We start from the raw sequence: 20,738 nt of genomic DNA, 5'->3' as shown, positions 1-20,738 counted from the left end.
GTTTACCGGTTGTGTTGAGCAACGCTGTTTCGATTGAGCCATCCTGCGCTCTCTGTCGCGCTTTCTCGCAGTGTAATTGGATTCGGTGTTTGGAGGGCGAGTTTCAAGCAGTGTACCATCCATTTATCCAAGTGTTGCGACCATTTCAGTAATAATTTGAGTAGATGAAAATAACTAGCTGCAAGCAAACGTGTGTAACTCCGGTACAGTACTTCGATGTAGGTCAAACGCACAAAGTGAAGTGAACAACGAAGATTGACCAGTGGTTTTGCAGAAATTCATTCCAATGAAATCCATAAAGCGTACATTACGTCCTGCATTTAATTTCTCCTGCCTTCGTATGCGTCCCCATGCAACGGTTGGCGATCGATAGTGGTGGAATAAGGTAGTAACATGGCTCGAAGTTGGGGGGATGAAATGTGCCATAAAAATCATCGAACACTACGGCGGCGCATCGGGATCCACACCAAGTTCCAGCACCTGGCCCTGCTGCTTCTCGTGCTTGCCGCCATCGGTATTTGGGACAGTGCGTGGGCCCACGAGTTCAGCATCGGACCGTGCCAGTTTCAGTACATGGAACCGTGCACCTCGAAAACGATCGCGTTCTACATTTTCTCCAGCGAGCACCCGAAGGATGGGCCGATACTGCTCGATCCGATCGATCCGCACGTGCCGGCGCACATTTCCCTTAACCGAACGAACAAGCTGATCGTGCACGGTTACGGTGGAAGCATCGATTTCAACGCCACCAAAATGATCCGCAAAGGTGTGAAGATGTTTGTCACATACATCCTATCCCAGCTTGACGTGCGCTTAACGTCTCCCTGATCATTTCTCCTCCCGAACAGCATATCTGCGGAAGCCGGAGACGAACGTGTTCATCGTCGACTGGGGGAAGCTGGCCCGGCTGCCCTGCTATCCGACGGCCGCCTTCAACACCAAGCAGGCCGGCGAGTGTACGGCCACCTTCCTGATCGGGCTGCAGGCGAACCATCCGGAGTTTAGCACCCGCGACCTGCACGCCATCGGCTTCAGTCTCGGGGCGCACGTTCTCAGCTTCACCAGCAACGCGCTGGAGAAATCGATTGGCTTCAAGTTCCGTCGGATCACAGGTTCGTACCCCTTTGGCCGAACTCTCTGCCGTGGGAGCAGCCGGTAATCCGCGCGAGCGCAATGTTTTATGCTTTCATGCCGCACTTTTCTAGGCGACTCCTGCGGGGGGTTTTTATTTTATTTTTGAGAAGCTGTTCACATTGACCGGGTGACATGCGGCTATTTTTGCCACCGCTCCATGTGGTAGCTAGAGCGTTACAACATTTCTTACTAGAAGCCGTCGGAAGGGGAACGGTTGGTAGATATGCCGGAGTTGAAAAACAATTTTTTTTACTCGGAAAATAAGTCTTTCGAATCGCATTCTAATAGAACCACGGGATCGTGCATTGGAAAATCACTCTAGCAAACGGGCACTCTCTTGGATGCCAAGCCTGCATGAAGTCGTTCTCGACGGACTGGTTACACCCGAGGCCTACCCATGAAACTACTTTTTCTGCTCGATTTAACAACGACCAAGATCGGGGGGCAAGGAACCTTTTAAGCCGTTTTCACAGCACATTAAACCTGATTAGCGATGGATCATTAATTCTGAGCGCCAATGTGTATGCTGGATTTCTTTTCATATGATCCACTTAACCCGGCTGACCTGCCTCCATGTGAAGATATCTCCTTTCAAGATCGAACTCGATCAACGGTTGTCGGTACACCCCGAAGAAAACGATTTGTTCCACTTCTTTTTAGATTGTTAAGTGTTGATTATAGGTTGGTTATAAATTTAGCTCTAAACAAGAACACGGTGGGAAAGAATCATAATTGCAATTACTACAAGCAGCAGTCTTTCAAGGTTTTGATGCATTTAACAAGGGTCATACTTTCACAAGCTAAATGATCCGAGAAGAATCACTTGTTGTTTATGCAAAACCAACCACCAAATCGTATAGTCACACGTAACACATTTTATAGGTCATTGTACATGAGTCGGAAATGTTTTAAATTGTGTCGATACTTGTTAAATTATTCATACAATTGATTCCCTCTTTTTTTGCAGCTCAGTGTGGTGTGACGTTATGCAGTCGCGAAGGGGATGAGAATTATGTCGAGTTTGCATATTAGCTTTTTCTCACCCTCCATACACACCAACACACGGTGTTCCTGCCTGTGGCGCTTGAGCAAGGGTCACACATTAATTATGACCCGCGATCAATAAAAGTTGTACCAGCGAAGTGCGTACAAGCCTAGTGTAAACAAACGACAACCGACCCAGTGGAGCCGAACAGCGCTAATTGTACTTCTAATTGAAGGAAGATTGTTCGACAATTGTTGTTTACCCTCGAATTAGGCAGCAAAAAACGAAACATTTGTTTATTTCCTTCTTTTTTGCTTGCATTTTAAACGCTCCTCAAACGCCGGGTTGTTGCATAACCTCGCCTCGGGTTCGTCAGCTCGTCGTTGCTCGTCGAATGCAGCTCACGTTTCCGCCATCTTCGTCATCTCCACCGTGCCGTGCTCTAATGTCAATGTCAGCGAGATGTACAATGCCCCATGTGGTGCTCCCCCTTGTGGCCGACTTCTCAAGTTCAAAACCCGAAAGCCTCGGAGCGTGTTTGGTGATGAAGATGGAGAAAAAAAAAGAAAGCATACCTGCGTCTGCGGTTCGTTTTTTGGGGGAAGCTGCTATCATTTACTTGCCCATAATGTTTATATATCCCATTCGAGCAATCCTTCCGCACGTCGTTCAAGGTCGAGGTCACTCTTGTATATATCTCGTCTCAAAATAACCACGACAATAACGTCATTCGACGGGCAAGTGGAATAGGATGCTGGAAAGATATTCTTAACCTTTTTTCTGTTTGTTTTCCACTCCGACATGCAGGTCTCGATCCAGCGTTGCCATTCTTTGCCACGGCCCGTGCGCACTGGAAGCTGGACCAGGGCGATGCGGACTTTGTCGACGTGATCCACACGAATGCGGGCGTGTACGGGAAGATTGAGACGTGCGGGCACGTGGACTTCTACATGAACGGGGGCCAGAATCAACCGGGCTGCGAGAATCATCCAAGTAAGTCGAACATAAGTGATCTTTGTTTTATTAAAAAGAAACAAACTCATGGAACACCGAATGTGCAATGGTTCTACTTTAAAGAATTATGAAGAAGTTGTTCATATTTATACATCTTTTTAGAAACGCACAGATTTTAGGATAAACCTAGCATATTTAAACAAAATTCACTGGAAAATTACTTCTATCTATCCTTTTATTAATCCGTAGAAAAATTTGAAAAAGAAATATAAAAATGAGAAATTGAACTGTAGCTCTATTCAATTTTGGAAATTTAGCATGGAAACTAAGATTACTAGGGATTTTTTGACTAGTAAGTTATTTGTAACAAAAGAATTTGCCATACATGAGCGGAGTTAGATTAATCGTATGATACCAAGACAGATTTTGAAAAACCCGATCACGATCGCTTTCGAAACAGATCAACCCCTGTGCAGCCACAAGATGTCGGCCGCCTTCTTTGCGGAATCGATCAACAGCAAGCAAGGGTTCTGGGCGACGCGCTGCTCGAGCTACTTTTCCTACTTTTTCGGCTTCTGTAAGTATCGCGTGGAGCAGCAGCAACAGTCCCAGCAGTCCCTTCTTGCCGAGGAATCCGGCAGCCGCCAGGAAGAGGAACCGTCGAACGCGGTGGCCTTTGGCGAAAACCTCAACAATGAGCACGATAGCAACCGCATACTGATGGGCGAGTACTGTTCGAATACGTGAGTAGCGCATCAATCATAAGTCGGGTGCGGTTTCGCACCTGGTTTTGCTTCGGGCCAAAAATATTTGGGGATGCACCCAACCCCTCCCGTTTTTCGAGGGTGACGACCAGTGACCTACTACCGGGTGTGGGTGGTTTTCTCCACGAGTGGGATTTCACCAGCCGTTTCCTTCTCCACGCTTTTTCATTCGCTTCTCCATTTCTTTCCACAGCGTCGAGGGTGTGTACTTTGTGCAGACGAACCGAGAACCTCCCTTTGCGATGGGCTTCTGAAGAGCGTTTTGGACCGGATGCGACCAGCGTTCCAGCATTGAGGAGACGATCAAGATCTGCGCGCGTTGCAATGTCATGCCACATACTCATAAGCCCCCATGTGTTTATGCATTTCCCAAACTGTCTCACGAAAATGAGCGCAACTGCAGTCGCAGCGTGGCGTGTCGTGGAAAACGTGTTCCATGCCGTAACCGTTGGCTTTGATCGTTGATCGTGGACCACGGTGCGGTGTTCAAGATCGGTGGTGCAATGTCTCAAAAACCGGATAGCGTCAGACTGGAACCGTGGCGCATAATTGGTTTGAAATCGTGAAAGTGTGAGTCGTCATCGAGGAAGGAAACGGGGAAGATTTCACCGTACGATTTTAATTCTCGACCACTCGAAGTTACTTAATTCACTGCACCAACTGGCACTACTGACTGTAAATACACTCGCAAAAACTCGCTCTTAAAACACATACGAACCAACGGTAGCAAGTATAAAATCTAGGGGCTACCTCATAGTGACTACAATCCTCATAAAAGGTTTCATTACGGGATCACAGCCCCCTGATGATGACGCTAGAGGCGACTAGAAGAAGCAATGGTGGCGAAAGGTGCACAATAATGCCTCAAGTGAGTGAGCTGAATGTGAGCAAATGCGGCGAATTAGGAGTGATGTATTGGGTTAACCTCCAGCACGTGTAGGACATTTGTACGGTTATTTGTTGCTCCATCCGGAAAGATCGATGGTAATTCGTTGGCGGGAGCCATTTAATCGGTAGGTTAAGTACACCATCATCTTCTAGCACGACCTTCGTCATCATCTGCATCGTGGGGAGGTACGAGGACATTTGCCCCAATGAGGATCACGGACCTAGTGCTGGCGGCTGTTTGGAAATTGGAAAGGATCGAAAAGCTAATACCAAAAGTCGCATTAGCGATTGGAAAAATAAAAATAAAGTAAAAGGGTATCAGGAAGTTTACATACTACCACAACGGGTAAATGATTCTGAAAGTGTTTTCTTTTTTACTCAACTACCTTATGTTAATGAATAAATTTAAGTGTGAGAAGTAGCATAAGTTTGACGAAAATTAGTTGTTCAATTGTGAAAACGAATGGAGTTGCACTAGATATAAATATTAGGTTAATCGCATACATTGCGTTTAAATTCTTCTCATAAATAATGTTTTCTTTAATAGTACAAATGCAAACGAACTTATCTGTATAAAATTGGCTCTTAAATAACATACTAAATTTTTGTCTCGGTTTTAAATTTTTCAAAAATATCATTTTTCATTCAAAACTATCACACACAATAAAGAGTCTCTCAATATAAAAAAACACCAAGTTACATATTTATCACCATTGAAAATAAGAAAACCTAAGAGAAATACTAAATAGGGAGAATAATTATTGCAGCAAAACTATAATCAATCAATTTTAATAAAATAATTTTTAATAAAAAACTTCAAAACAGAACGAAATGAAAATGTAAATATCGGCATAAGGTCGGAAATTTCAACAAGATATTGAAACTAAACTATATTCTTTTTTAATGTGATACCAATTGAATGGATTATTGTCGAAGTGCAATTTAGATAATGTATTTATAAAACTTAGGTTTTGTGTAACCGTGAATGGTAACCGTGAATAAATAAAAATTGGATCGGGATTTAAACTTGGACTTTTATAATAATTATTTTTGGACTTTTAAATTTAATTAAAATAAATTAAATTATTCATATTTTGTTTTCGTAGTGTTAATCTGTGTAGTGGAACTGTACTGCTCCATTCTCTAAATCTCAACGTTTGGTGTATCGCTCTCTAAATATATTCCTTTCCAACATACACGCGACCACGTTCCGACGCTACCGATGGCGCGATAAACAAACTAACCTTCTCGCGGAACGCAGTCTCATCGGTTGATTGGCAAGCGGTGGAAGTCACTTGAAGCCTCGCCGCGTTCGTGCGATATTTGTTGTCGTGTGCCGCAAATTCTGAACCCTTTCCATGGTTGGATTGGTTCTTATCACTCGTAACCTCCATTCGCTCGCGAAGACGCTTGCTATCACTTCCTTCTTTCACTGCGGATGTGTCCGATATAAACGAAAACGGTGCCCGTCTCTTGGTCAGCTCACGAAACGCTACTTTCACTTGCGACCGCCTAGACGCGGGTCCGTTTCGCCGGCCAGACCTAAATGGTCAGTCAAAGTCAAAGCGAGCGGTCGCGCGGATCGATTTTAGGTTGCCCAACGTTTTGTGTGGTGCGGTAGCTCGAGAAAATCGATAGCGGTTGCCAAGAGTGTCGTACAGTGCGATGGCGATGTTCCGGTGGCATTTGGAGAATCGTATGCGAGAACCGAACACGACGGCGGGTCGCGAGTGAAACGAATTCTTTCACCTCCTTGGTTCCGGCTAGGGACATAAAAGCAAATCGCATTTGGCGATAGAGAAGGAAAACCTCGCGAAAACACTTTCGCGCCAACGCAGCCGGAACGCATAAAGAATACTTAACCACCCGGACTGTGCCAGAAACGAATCCGGACCGGTGAAACTTTGGTCCGGCCCACCCATTAAGCCCGTTAGTTTTAGTTACTCCGGTGCGTCAAGGGATTGCGGATGCGTCGATCGGATTTGCGGTCCTCGGGTTGTGGTGAGAAAATTGTTCAGATGTGTTTTTCTCGCGCGCAAAAGTGAGTGACAGAGTGGTGTCAAGAACGTACGTGCCTAGTGTTGTGTGCCGGGACCGTATTTGGCACAATTTGTTCCATTTCCGGCTTGGAGTGTATGCTTTTGGTCATAATGGGCAATCATACTGTAACACCCAACCACGCCTAAAAGTGAGACGAGTGAGCGAAAGGGAAAAGAACGCGCTTAAAGTTACGAAAGATTAGTAAATCAAGGGTAACATAAGCCATCATTAAAGCCGACATCGTGTAGCATAATTGTTTTACAATTATAACATAATGGCGAGAAGGAAAATCAACTGCATCCAACTGTTGTGCAAGTATTGGAGCTTGCAGAAACACATTTTTATAGGTACGCATAAGTAAGACCTTCAAAATCATCGGGGTCGAAAATTGTTGGCGGCAAACAAAAACTTACTTCAAGTGCACGTTATCATCGTTATCAATTCAACAGCTGCTCGTTTCCTCTTCGCGAACATCATACACAAGTGTTTGCTTATCTATCGTCAACAAACTTGAAACATATCGAGGGAATGAAGTGTGTGTGTGCTTAAGTTAGAGAACGAGTCGATTTGATAAGGCGTAACATTTATGCACTTTATAAGTTTGGTAAAAACTTACAACTAAATTTTATTGTCGCTTTTCTATCTGATTCTTAACATTTACAAACATTTCCATAACTAATGTTTGTTCTTGTCCCTGCAACAAAAATTCCGGAAATGGATTTTAATCACAAATAAATAAATCATTTCAAAAGTATCCTACAGTTAAGCTTTTCTCATATAAAGTACTGCATTTAAATGCTGTTAAATCTACATATTTCTGGAGAGGCTGTCTGGCCTAATTGATAAACAACACATACACATTTACCCATAACATAAATCAAAACTAAAACTGTATATCCAATTTGATTTTCTGAATCAAAGCCAAATTTAAATTTTTACAATATGAAAAACGAAGTTACGGCAAAATCTCTCTTTAAAAGTATTACATAGCATTCTTTAGAAAATGCTAATAATTTCCCAAATTAGTCCAAACCGTTATCTAATATCAGTGGCTTCCGATTACAGCATTGCTGCTTTTACCGCTCAGCGCTCATTCGGTGCCGGTTTCGGTGAAAAAGGGACGAAGTAGTTTCACAATCGGAAACTGTGTGTGGATCGTCGACCGGCCCTGCCCGGACAGTGATATACGGTTCTATCTCTTCACCCGCTCCAACCCCGAAGATCGACAGTACATACACATCGATGAGAGCTGGGAAGCGTCGAACATCAGCTCGTCCTACTTCAACCCGGCCCATCCGGTGAAGGTGATCATCCACGGCTACAATGCCGACATGTTCCTGACGCCGTTGATTAACATGAAGGGAGGTATGTTGTGCGAAGGGTCGTTGTCATATCGGATGTGGAAGAACCAAAGGGGAAACGTTTGGTATCATTTTCCGTTTGGTTTCAGAGTACCTTCAACGGGCGAACTACAATCTCATCTACGTCGACTGGAGCGAGCTCGCCCATGGTCCGTGCTATCCATCGGCCGTACACAACACGCGCCACGTTGGCAAGTGTATTGGCCAGCTGGTGCAGCGGATCATCGATGCCGGCACGGACAACATCCATCTGGTTGGGTTTTCGCTCGGAGCGCAGGTGACGAACTACGTGTCCACAACGGTGCGGCCCTTCCGATTGAAACGCATCACGGGGTTGGATCCGGCAATGCCACTTTTCATTACGGCCGCCGCCGACGACAAGCTTGATCCCTCCGATGCGGAGTTCGTCGATGTCATCCACACCAACGCCCTGGTGCAGGGGAAGATCGAACGGTGCGGGCATGTCGATTTCTATGTTAACGGTGGCATCCTACAACCGGGCTGTTGGAGTTCCGGACAGAGTACGTATAGCTTTTTGTTAGTCCTTAAAATTGACACGTGAGGTAACGGATTCCTGTCTTTATACATTTTAGATCCAATGGCATGTAGCCACCACCGAGCACCGGACTATTACGCCGAATCGATCCGCAGTCTAACCGGATTTTGGGGCTGGAGTTGCCAGAGTTACATTTACTATCTGCTCGGGTTCTGTCCGCAGAATAACGTACAGGTTGTAGCTGGCGAAGACTGCCAGCCCGGTACGGAAGGCATGTTCCTGATCACGACCAACCCAGCCTCACCGTTCGCGATCGGTCGATTCGCCGGATTCAGTATTCCACAGAAAAAGGACGCGGTCCTGCACAAGCACGGTCTCAACCGGGATCCGTTCATCAGCGACATCGATCAGTGGGGCAAGCTGGACGGGTCGTTCAACAACGTGGACCATTTCCCGACACCGTACTCGCAGGACCCGAACCCGGCGGACGACGACGAATGGCCGTACTTCAATCACGTTGGGACGAAACAACTAACCAAGGAGCACATCAAGAAGATCCTCGATCAGGACAAGTCACGCGTGCACGGAGACGACCGTTTGCCGGTGGCGAGCACCCTGGCTACGGCCATTCCTACGTCGCAGTCACCGTACGACAACGAGATCGAGGAGGCGTTTCAGCTGCAGGACCTGCGGAGACGGCTGCAGCAGAAGGAGGCCAGCGTGATGCAGTACTACGCGATGCCAACGTACAACGCACACTAAAGCACATTCCGACGACAGCGAGTCTGGCCGCTGCATTTCTGCAAGCAAAACGCGAAAAAAAGAAGGCGAAACCCGTTGCATCTTATCCAATGAAGTTGTACTTCATTGTTAGTTTTGAGCGGGGCTGCACGTCATCTTTATCTAATTAATGATAGTCGCCTCTTATTCCTCCGTGGTCCTAAGGGGAGCCATAGTTGGAGCGTAGGGAAAGGGCTTGCAGTAGAATGGCACCGGAAGGCATAAGAACCGGTTTCCGTGGACCGGCGAACACAGAACAGGAAACACAATTAAGTACATCAGTACGTTGATTTCACGTTCCGCCGTGCTGGGCTATCGCGTGGTTTTGCTGTTCGTTTCATTAAAAGCCCCAAGCGTTACATATGTCCGATAAGGCGTTTTCGGTTTCGCTAGCCTGGGCGCGTTAAAATGGTTATTCAATCACCTGCCCATTTCACGCTTTAATCGTTGTTGCGCTTAGAGGCCTAGGTTAGACCGAAAATAACGTTCTTTTCAAAAACCTAAAACAATAACTAGTCACAAACCGGGAAAGGAAAGGTGCTCCCCGATATAAGTACATTAAGGGCGAAGCGAATGGTGGAACGATTGGCGATTATCTTACGCTCGTCGTCGAGGTCACTATAGGGGAGAATTCTCAGTCTTCTGCACTCCTTTATAAATTGGTGCCGCACGTTAACGATGATTTCAGTTTTTGGTTTTTGGTCTTTAAGTGAAGCGGTGCTCAGTGGTGTGAAACATGGTGTTCTGGACAGTGTTGAAGCTGATCGTTTTCGTGAGACTAGGTTGGTAGAAGATAAAGTTGATTTTATATCAGTATTAGCAGTTAATAATGATAATTTTTAATTGCTAGTGATCGATATAGGTTAAGCTAATGGTATTTTTCACATGGACACATATTTGTTCTACATTTCTGTTGAACAGTGTTTTCACGTTTTTATTATAGGATTATTGAAAGGTACGATATTGTTTTAAATAGGGTTGTTGGACTGAAAATATTGTAACTGCGATTTGAGATACTTGCATTGTTACGTTGTCCTTCAGTTCTACTTCGAATAGGTTTATAATAATATTAAAATATAATTAGTCAAACGTTGGTCTACTCAAAACTGTTTCTTCTGTTCTCGTTCATTCTATTTCTGTTTCGATAATGTTTTAAATTTTAAATTGGAATGGAAACAGACGATAAAACGTTAAAAGATACCGAAACATATATGCGTACAGAATCAGTTTACAGTTTTGTTCAAGACTCGCTAATCTCTAAAAACAGCTGAAAATATCAAAAGCAGTAAGTTTTTCAATCTAATACAAAAATTTTAATTTCTGAATCAAAATTTTTCATTTAGAAAATATAGGTATCTTGTTTTGTAATTACCCTAGGATCAACTTTTTGATAAGCTTTAGTAATCTCAAGAATGGTCATGGTCATATTGAATGTTTCAAATGAAAACTACATGACTACTTACCAACTTGGTTTGAAACAATAAATCGTTATTTAGATCATATTTCCAAAAGTTTTCTTTAAACCTTATTTTGGCACAAATACAATTGGGATCTCGTTTCTTTTACTGATGTTTAATTAATTTTTGTTTTTTTAAACATGAAAAAATGTTGGATAGCAACAAAATAGAACAAAACAATTATATAAATTAACCAACCAAGAAAATATTTGCAATTTACATTCCCGATTCAAATGATAATTTCCACGGTATTAAAGTGACATGGCAAAAGTCCTTCGGAACTTTACTTTCATTTCATCAGCAAAAGCATCAGCGATGGCTGGCAGTCGCGTGGTACATGACATCAAACTGTTTCCCGAATAGACCAACAAACCTTCCCACAGAATGACTGGCCTTCAGTGGGTTCAGCTCGACGTCACTGGTCAACTAAAAGCCCGATGTTGTTATGACCCTCAACACGGTCGAGTAACCCTTTCCCGATCTATCTTGCTGTAAATGATCCCAATTTTGTTAATCACACCTACAATTGCTGAAGCCCCTTGCCGCTGTGCGTTTATCTGTACACTCGACCGGCTGATAGTGTCGCACTGGGCGCTGATTTTACGGTTTATTAGTGCAGTAGTGCCACCGTTGGGGACCTTGGAGCGAAGCGGATTGTAATGATTGTGATCTTCGCGGGGTTTTGCCGGAGATGATGGACTCTTCAGCACCACCACTCACAAATGGAGTTCGTTTTATTTGCAAACAACTTCATGTGGTGGGAGCGCGAAAGACGACCTTTCCGGTGGTGGCGGGAACATCATGTACATACCCCTTCCTCTGAGGGACCAACACATTGCCGGGGGACTCTAATTAACGGTAATGTACGCGCATCTAATGTTCATCGGTGTACCGCGCAAACAGAATCGACGGTGGCGATCGACCAGCGATCAGTCTGTGTGCATAATCCACCCCGTACGGCAGCAATGTACGAATACCTTATCCAGCTAATGTGCCAATATGTATTCCTGCGGGAAGTGTTCAAATGTTAGTGGTAAAGCCGACCCCCCCGGCAACGACAAGCGGCCGTTTGACAGCGAAATCGCTCACCGGTTGTGGTTCGATTGCACTGTTGCTTTCTTTCCAGTGAACTGTGACATCGAGAAGCTGAAGGCGCTCGACCCGAACTACGGTGTCACCTGGATGTTCATGCCCGACGACAAGGGAAACCCGCACATCGTAGATCTCACCGTACCGGACGAAGAGCGGTCCGAGGGAAGGGCGACCACGGTGCAGGATGACGTTACCTTCTATCACTACCGGCAGTAAGTGTTAGGTGTCCTTCACCGCGCAAGGTGATTAATTTGGTTTTTTGGTGGTTAATTTAAAGATCCACGATCGACTCTCCGTTCTCGTTTCGCTTCGTGAACGATCCGGCTACTCCGCTGGCCCTGAACGAATCCTACGATCCAACGATCCCGACGAAGTTCGTTATACACGGTTGGAGGAACTCGATTAGCAGTCCCATATCGCAGAACATCAAAAATAACTATCTCAAACGAGAAGACATGAACGTTATCGGTAAGAAATGTAAACGTTTCGAAAATTTAGGATTAAATGGCCTAATGATGATTTCGGTTTTCCACTTTCCACATTTTTTAACGCAGTGGTAGATTGGGCTCCGCTGGCGTCGGACATTTTATACGTCAAGCCTTTAATAGCCACTCGCAACGTCGGTGCCCATGTTGGAGGACTTATCGATCGTATGGTTGAAGAACGTTACACGGACCTGTCGGATGTGCACATGATAGGGCACAGCCTTGGTGCGCATACCTCCGGCGTTGCTGGCTGGTCTATCCGGAGCGGAAAGGTGGCTCGAATCACCGGACTTGATCCGGCCCTGCCCGGGTTCGTCGGAGTGTCGTCGGAAAAAATGCTCGAATCGACTGATGCACAGTTCGTCGATGTCATTCACACCTGCGCTGGATTCCTGGGCTACGATGAGAACATCGGACATGTGGACTTTTGGCCTAACGGCGGCCGCCAAAACCAACCAGGTTGCGGTGTTGATATGCTTGGTGCTTGTAGCCACGGACGATCGCATGAGTACTACGCCGAGTCTATCCTTAGACCGGACGCTTTCAAGGCTTACCCTTGTGAAAATACGAATGACACTAAGTGTCGTTCACAAAGCGCGGTGCCAATGGGAGACGCGACTCCGAACACGGCCAGAGGGACTCTCTATCTCGAAACGAACGCCGAACCTGCGTATGGAAAGGGATTGTAGTAGTTCACCCATTCCTGTGGTCGTCTCTCTCTTACCAATATGTGCTTGCGTGGGTTAGCTGAAGACTGAATTACACGCCCATTGGAACCCGTCCAGTGTGCTCCGCGTTTGATTCGATTGTGTTGTTTATTATTTAAATACTTGGTTGTTAAATACAATAAGTTGAAAGAGTGTTAACACTGAGTCATGGAGCATAATGTTGGGGCGGCAGTAGATTAGATGCATTAAACCTTATGGCCAGGTTATGGCAGGGTTCTCTTTGGCAGGGTTGACCTTAGTCTATGACGTCCGTGCGAGCGATGATTTCGTTTTCTTCCGTCTCCATGATGATATCCTCCGGGCGTGGGTTGGCAAGGAAAGCAAGGAAGCCATCGACATCGTCCAGCTCCTTGGAGGTAAACTTGGCGGCGATGGTCAGCCGACCGGAATAAGGCGGAGTCATGGTAAAGGTATTGAGAACCTTTTCTCCCGGGGCGATTTCAGGATGCTGAAAAGAAACAAAACTTATGTAAGTATTTTGAAAGAAAACACGAGGTGTTCCCTTACCTTGAAGAGAAGTGGTTTCCCGATGCCGGATCCCTCGACATGGAACACACCCTTCCTCAGCGGAATCGGGAGTGGGTTTTCAAGTGTAAACTGAACCTCCACCGGTGCCTGTGAGACCGGCGTTCCCAGGAGGGATATCTTAATGTCCGGCTTACGCACCCGGAAGTCATCCTGGGCGTAAAATTCAAACTCGGTGTCTTGAACCGTGGCCATACAGGAAATGTTGAACGCGGCCTGATCACGCAACTTGCCGTAGTACTCGTGGAAGTCGACAATCATGCGCACGGATTCCTCCGTTCCAGGCTCGAGCGCAATCGAGAACGTATCCACCTTTACACTATCCCGACTTTTGCCGGTATATAGGACGGTGTCGACGTGCAGCGAGCCTTCGACCGTGTGTCGATTTTCCGACGATCGATTTTTGATAAGAAGAATCTAAAACAAAACGGAGAGAAGAGTATGTTAATCATCTTTACCAATTTAGGTTCTTCAATTCCTTACCACACTGAATGGTTCTCCGATTTTGATGTCATCCCGCAGCTCAAAGTTAAAGTACACCTCGTTGAACTCCTCGTTCAAGTAGTACCGGCTGAAGTAGCTGTTTGCCTGCTTCAGGGCCTTCAGCATCGTCGCACGCTCTTCTATCGATTTCTCCGCAAACTTATAGTTCGCCGTGATATCCTCCCGCTCCCAACGACCCACGGCCTTTGTGCTGATAAACAACCCAATACCCAACACATCCTTCCTCAGCAGCTTCAGCGGATGAGAGGGACCGGTGTACCGCCAGAATACCTTATCGGCGTTCACTTCCGCGAAGAGGAAATTGTTATCGTACGGTTTCAGGACCTCCCCCAACTTGACGGCGAGAACTGAGGCCGGTCCACAGCGGAACATTCCGTCTGAGGTTTCCTGCGGGGTGGCATCGATCGCTTGCCATCCACCGTAGTCACCGTCGGAGCCAATGCCAAGGTCGGGCCGCTGCATCCAAACCTCGTTCCACACGTGGTAGTTCCAGATGGAGTCGGCATTCATTTCTTCCATGATTTTGCCAGCATTGTCCACGAAATAGTCCACCGTCAGCGAGGCTTGCGTGTCGTGGGCGGAGGAGTAGTTGGTGACCACGCGGGAGGGAATACCGATGGCTCGAGCAACTGAAAGAAAGGCGAAATTAAATCGTTGACTCATATCGACGGGCGGATTGATCTTCTAGCAGAACTTACTTGTAGAGACAACGCCCGCAAACACCCAGCACTGGGCAAACTTGACCGGTTTCTGTTTCTTGTAGAATTGCTGCAATATCTCCACCGAACCGACCCATTTGGTCGGGGGTGTTCCACCGGAGAAGTCACCACTCCAGTTCCCGAGCAACGCTCCATCATCGTCTGGGGAGTTGACAGCGGCGGAAATGGCACGACAAACTCGTACGGGGTCACCTCGATGTGTCGCACTGACCTTCCCAATTTTAGCGATCAGCAGTAGCGAGCAGTCGAGAATGTGCTTCTCAAACTGGCCGAACTTCCAGACCGATGGGCGCAACCGATTGTAAGATCCTCGGTAGATGAGTGTCGTGTCGGCCATGATGTACTCGTGCCGATGAGCTTTTTCTGCGAAATATATGTACATTGAACATCGGGCACTTTGTTGCGTTACGATCACACAACATGTACCTTCCAGGTAAACCTGATCATCGGGACACCAGGGGTTGAAGAGGACGTAAAATGCCTGCGGCAGCGAGTAGCTCCGACCGAACGCATCGCTCAGAAGCTTCGTGTCGATGTCCAGCTTCCACTGGCCCACCGGAGCCGTCGCAGCAGGCTTCACCAGGATCTGCAGCAGATCACCACGGATCTCCTCTATCGCGGCACCCCACTCGTGGGGGTCGCCGAGCTGGTTCGGGAACTGATTGACCGCAATCCCCACCAGGGTCCCGTGCCCATGCGTCGGTTGATCCTCATCGGCGACGCTGAAAATCAAACTCAACGCATCGCGACTTCGATCGTACGGGCGATCGCAAAGCAGCCGCAGCCAGAACGGTTCTCCACGGCGGACGATGAGCTTCGGGATCTTTCCACTGTACTCATCGCGGCTCATCAAATCGTACCGCTGGGTGTGGTGATCCTTGCCATTTTCTTCGATGCAAAGATCAACAGATTTTACATTCAGCACTTCTGCGGAAGGTGAATCTAGAGAGAAACGAAAGGGGAGGAAATAAAACTGTAAATATTTTTATGGGTCACAACATTATTTTAATCGTTTTTATGTTGTCGATAATTTAGATACTTTTGATTACCTTAAATGTAATTGTATTGTGGTTTGAAAATAAATTAATGTTTATCAGTTCTTCTTTTCAATCGTCTCTTTTTTCTTTTTTCGATCCAAACAATTAGTTATAAAACTATTTATTTTATATGATCAGTGGTATATAACTTAGTGAAACTATGTTTGCGTCAAGAGATTGGTATGTAATATTGTATATTTGGTATAATTGTAATTAGTATATATGCTTCGAATGGGGGGGAAAATGAACTTTCCATTTCTCAAATTAATTTTCACACCCGAGGTACTCCAACACCGAGCGCGATAATCAAATAATCATCGCATAAATCAGCGTATACAGGCATGAAATTATGGCTTTGATGGATGAGAACAAATTCCTACTATTACTACCGTTACAGCAATTTGTTTCGCTTTAAATAACCTTACGGCGTCTTGCGCCGTTGAAGATTGAGTTGTTTCACGCTGCACGTGAAGCTCAGATAATTGTCCAGCTAGAGAGAGTTTGCAAAGAGCACAGAACTATTGAAGTGAATCATGAACAATTGCGCTGGCACATCCGGTAAATCATTCATGTGGACTCCCCCAGGAGAACCTTTGAGTCACAGATCCTGGAGAGTTTCAAAGGGATTCGTTAGAAAATGATTCTTCTCAACGTCATCTTCCCTTCAGTGTGACATTCTCGTCGAGAAGTGTTCAATCACTTGGCAACATCCGCGTACGTTCTGACAATCAATTGCTGACCCATCGTTAACATTTCCCCCCTTCATGGGCGCCGGAGGTGGCCAGAGTCAACACCGATGGGTCAGCGTCAATGAGCAACGCGAATTGGGCAAACACACTCAGTTCGGTGCTAGTTTACTTATGTTCGCGCCAATCCCGCCGTGTGCTGCAATGTTCAAACAGTCTATTTTAAATATTCGAAACGTGATGATCGAGTTTAAACAAACAATCGACGGGGCGAGAATAATGGCGCCCTCGGAGCGATTCGAAAACCGATAACCACCCAGTAAAGAATAGACGGATAACTTGAAAACCGTGACTTCCAAGATTCTCGTTACTAATGCTGCTTTATTGTATTCCCGCGGGCGACAACCAGCAGGGTGCTATTAATTATAGCAATTGCTTCTGTTAATCATTCAAATGCCACCGTGAGCTACTGAACGTTCCCGGCAGAATTTGCCATCGTGTTGTTCATCTTTTGCTTACTTATCAAATGCTGCTTCCCCAAGGGAATGATAAACACCGACGTGTCACGAGCACCAGTTCGTCTGACCAACTTTGTGTTCGCGGGAGACTTTGAAATTTGAAATTATGAATGAATCAACTGAGAATACAACCGCACGGTTCAGCGTAACCACTCGCTCCTACGATACCTTCACTTTCTTCCACGCGACGATCGTAGGTGATGCTGAAGATTACAATGGATTATAGCCGCAGGGGCGACGGGAGATGCTTAACAGTCGTCGGGGGGAAATGGGGGCACGATTTATTGGCGTAACGTAACGTCTTAAGCAGTGTGCGCTTTAAGATGACGCAGCGCGCCTGTGTGTGGCGTTCAACGCCATTAGCATACAATAAAATTCAGGGTCAGTCAGCGTGTTCGCGGGTTGTGTACACAGGCATCTCTAGTGGGCTAAGGTGTCCGGATGCACTCAGCTGTTGACGTTCGATTGTTGAACAACACCCTCGTCAAATATCGGTAATATCTGAATGCAGTAGCATTTATTTGAACGCAAGACGGCCGATTGAATGTTAAGGTTATGGACGAAATTACAACAATTACAAGCAAAGAAACACAAATATTCCATTTATTCATTAATATTCCGTTACTTTTCATTTCATCACCTACGAAATATAACTAAATAATTTAGTAATTTCCTATAGAATGATGGCTATTTAGATGTTTTACTCTTTTCATTAGTTCTTTGTTCTATATGGATATGTTGCATTTTTTTCAATTTGATCGACAGATTCACATTTGAACATTTTAATTATTATAATTGAAATTTAAATATAATTACAATTGAAATACGACCGCACAGTGTGCAAACAATGTTTATAATACAATACTGCCAGCCAACAAGTTTAATTTTGTACTTTAATCACTCTGATTCAGCACGTGCCAGCTGCCGTCTAATAACACCCCCAACAAAGCGGCATTTGTTTTAACAACGCTTAATTTGGACCTTCGCGAGCCGCTCCACTTGGCGCAGACAGGCACAAACAACCTAGAACTCCAGCATCCATCATTAAAACGCAATCGCATTCAAATGGCGCTTGCTAATCTGTTCCGTGCTTCCTACGCCGAGCGCATGAACGCTCCACCTCCGATCGTTTCCTTAGACTTCATCCGGCAAGGTTACGATAGGCCCTCAGAAGATAGATCGAGGAAGCTCCTATTTGAGTGACACATATTTAGTGGATTCGTTGTTCCCCAGGTATGGTCAGCATCGCTATGGAATGACACCTACATGATCAAGTTCGGCGAAAAGGCATGCGCGGACTCCTATTGTCTATTAATCTTACCGCACATGCATGACCATAGCAAGAACTCTCCATTCAAAGCGGGTGCAACCAAAAATACTTTGGCAAAACAGCACTAAACCGCCAAGACAACGCAGTGCACCCGTGAAGTATCGAGTATTGACGTCTGCCTTTCGCGAATTTGCACGTCGCCATGAAAAAAAGCGTAAACACTCGCGTTAAAGTCTGCATGACACGCGCCATTGGGTTTGCCTCTAGGAACGCACAGCTAGAGGCCGTTGGTAATATTTACCAAATTTTAGATAAACATGCGTCCAAGAATAAACAACTTGTGGTCGTCCGCGGTACATGGTGCAAATTGACCGGCTCGCATGTACCCGATTCGCTTTCAATGCCATGGTCACGGACAGGCGAATTTGGAGGTGTTGAAGCACATTTGGATTATGAAATCATCGCTGGAACGTAATTCTGAACTTCCTGTGATCGTTAATTTGCTTCTTTTCTTGCCTTGCTTGCCACCGTAGGTTGATAATTTTGCGCAATGCGTCAGATTGCACATCTCTTCGGTAGAGGAATACAAATAGATCACATTTACATATTGTCGCACTGTAGTGCAAACGTAATGACCATCGCTTCCTAACCCTTGGTTAACGTACGTTGGATGTCAATCTTGTCGCTAGTGTCGTATCTAATTAAATCGATGCAACTAACCAGAGGACCGCTTTATACACCTAGCCCAACACGCAGGTTGCATTTGCTCCAGCATTCCAGTTTAAGAAGCTCGATCGTAATAGCACAGGTTGGTTTCGTTTTGTGATGGGATATTTTTAGCGTCTGATCACTTCGCTCGAGAATCCGTTGACTAAGTGTTTTTGAAGCCGTAGGGAATCGATAATGATGTACTGACTGACCTCCTCGGTTCGCTATCAGATGTTCGAACACGTACAACCGGACGTGCATAATTTAGAGAATGAGGCACTGCTGATGATGAGTAATTTGGAACTCTTTTTGCCTTTTTCGTTAAAACGAGCTTTCCCGCTGACCGGTAAATCTAAACTATGTTTTTAAATATCTTTGGTCAGTTTTAATAACTGTAAATTAGCTCAGCAACAAAGTAAGATTTTGGTATTTCGAACACGTTTTGAATTCATAATTATCAATCAAAAATTCGATTATTTTAAAGATGATTTAAAATATTCACATGTTATACGCAAGCAAACGAGTTCTCACGAGTTTCTTAATTGATTGACTGGAGATATTCTTCTCTATCCATCCATGACATCCACATGATCGTCGTACTTACACTCTGGAGACGACCAAATGATAGGCCGGCGGATACGCTTCCTTCGCCACGAGATCGGAAGATACTTCTCAACATAATCGTACAGGTAACTCATGTTCACTGCTTCAAAAAAAGGTTATAAATCGCACCCAAAATATCCAACAACACTCCCCAACCGTAAGTTCGTTTTTCAATCACAACACAACACTGATCGCGCGAAGGCAACAACCGATCGCGAACCGCGCGCGTCGAACAGATATATTCATCTGCGAACCAGTACCCAGCTGGTTAGACGGGTCACCGTTTTGTACAGCCTCTTTGGTAACCCCCATCCCAATTTCCAACCCACACGAAACTCCACTCCCTTGGCATGTTCGACACTTAACGCGAACTTCGCGGCACGATCTCCTCACAAACACACGGTAGGCCCGAGCTCGGCATGGTCTCGGAAAGGTGTTTAACGCCGGCACACGAACGAAGCGAACGGATCCGGAATGTTTTTGTTGATTCGCATATCAAAAGGGGGTCCCACCGCGGGGATGCGATTCCACCCTCGGGCCAACATAAGACCATTTGTCAAGTCAGCGTGTTCATGAATCATGCGTTTGGGAGGCGTTTGCGATGATTGAAAGGGCGTCCGAGAAGAGAAAGATGAATTGTGGCGCGAAGCCGATCATTTGAGCGAATTGTTCGCAGCGCAGGGATGATGTCATAGTGGCGGTCCGAACCGTCCCGGCTTGCATATCGGATCGTTCCGATTGACGTCACTGTACGTCATCGAAGTCCGTTAGCATAAGCTCGATCCTCCTAAGGGCTTTTCCGGAATGTGATACTCATGTGAGTGAATCAAGTTTTATGGAGTGACATTATAGAGTTTAAATATAATTTATTTATTTTCATGAATATATTGTATTTAAATGTAGTGCGCTGTTAATAGCGGCCATAAGGAATTGTGTCATTATTCAAAGACTTCGAAAGTATTTTCCGGAGCGGTTTGTACCGAACCAGCATTGGCTGAAACTAA

General features: G+C 45.5%; 3 protein-coding genes across 3 annotated transcripts; 2 read left to right on the top strand and 1 right to left on the bottom strand.

Annotated features, from left to right (window-relative positions):
- The first annotated feature begins 417 nt into the window (after positions 1-417).
- Positions 418-4,091, top strand: LOC131262432 (phospholipase A1-like). The gene is made up of 5 exons (XM_058264428.1): positions 418-766; positions 849-1,112; positions 2,927-3,112; positions 3,534-3,816; positions 4,031-4,091. The coding sequence occupies exons 1-5, from the start codon at positions 418-420 to the stop codon at positions 4,089-4,091; spliced, it is 1,143 nt and encodes a 380-aa protein (XP_058120411.1).
- Positions 4,092-4,696: 605 nt separating this feature from the next.
- Positions 4,697-13,125, top strand: LOC131262429 (uncharacterized). The gene is made up of 9 exons (XM_058264424.1): positions 4,697-4,709; positions 7,831-8,130; positions 8,216-8,629; positions 8,690-9,368; positions 9,863-9,870; positions 11,763-11,885; positions 11,986-12,163; positions 12,229-12,419; positions 12,506-13,125. The coding sequence occupies exons 1-9, from the start codon at positions 4,697-4,699 to the stop codon at positions 13,123-13,125; spliced, it is 2,526 nt and encodes an 841-aa protein (XP_058120407.1).
- Positions 13,126-13,399: 274 nt separating this feature from the next.
- Positions 13,400-19,829, bottom strand: LOC131262426 (annulin). The gene is made up of 6 exons (XM_058264419.1): positions 19,736-19,829; positions 15,339-15,854; positions 14,892-15,275; positions 14,173-14,822; positions 13,672-14,106; positions 13,400-13,612 (listed from the first exon to the last, which is right to left on the bottom strand). The coding sequence occupies exons 1-6, from the start codon at positions 19,827-19,829 to the stop codon at positions 13,400-13,402; spliced, it is 2,292 nt and encodes a 763-aa protein (XP_058120402.1).
- Positions 19,830-20,738: the final 909 nt, after the last annotated feature.

Source organism: Anopheles coustani, chromosome 2 (assembly GCF_943734705.1).
Source record: "Anopheles coustani chromosome 2, idAnoCousDA_361_x.2, whole genome shotgun sequence".
Classification (NCBI taxonomy): Eukaryota; Metazoa; Arthropoda; class Insecta; order Diptera; family Culicidae; genus Anopheles; species Anopheles coustani.
This window is presented reverse-complemented; position numbering and strand designations above follow the sequence as displayed.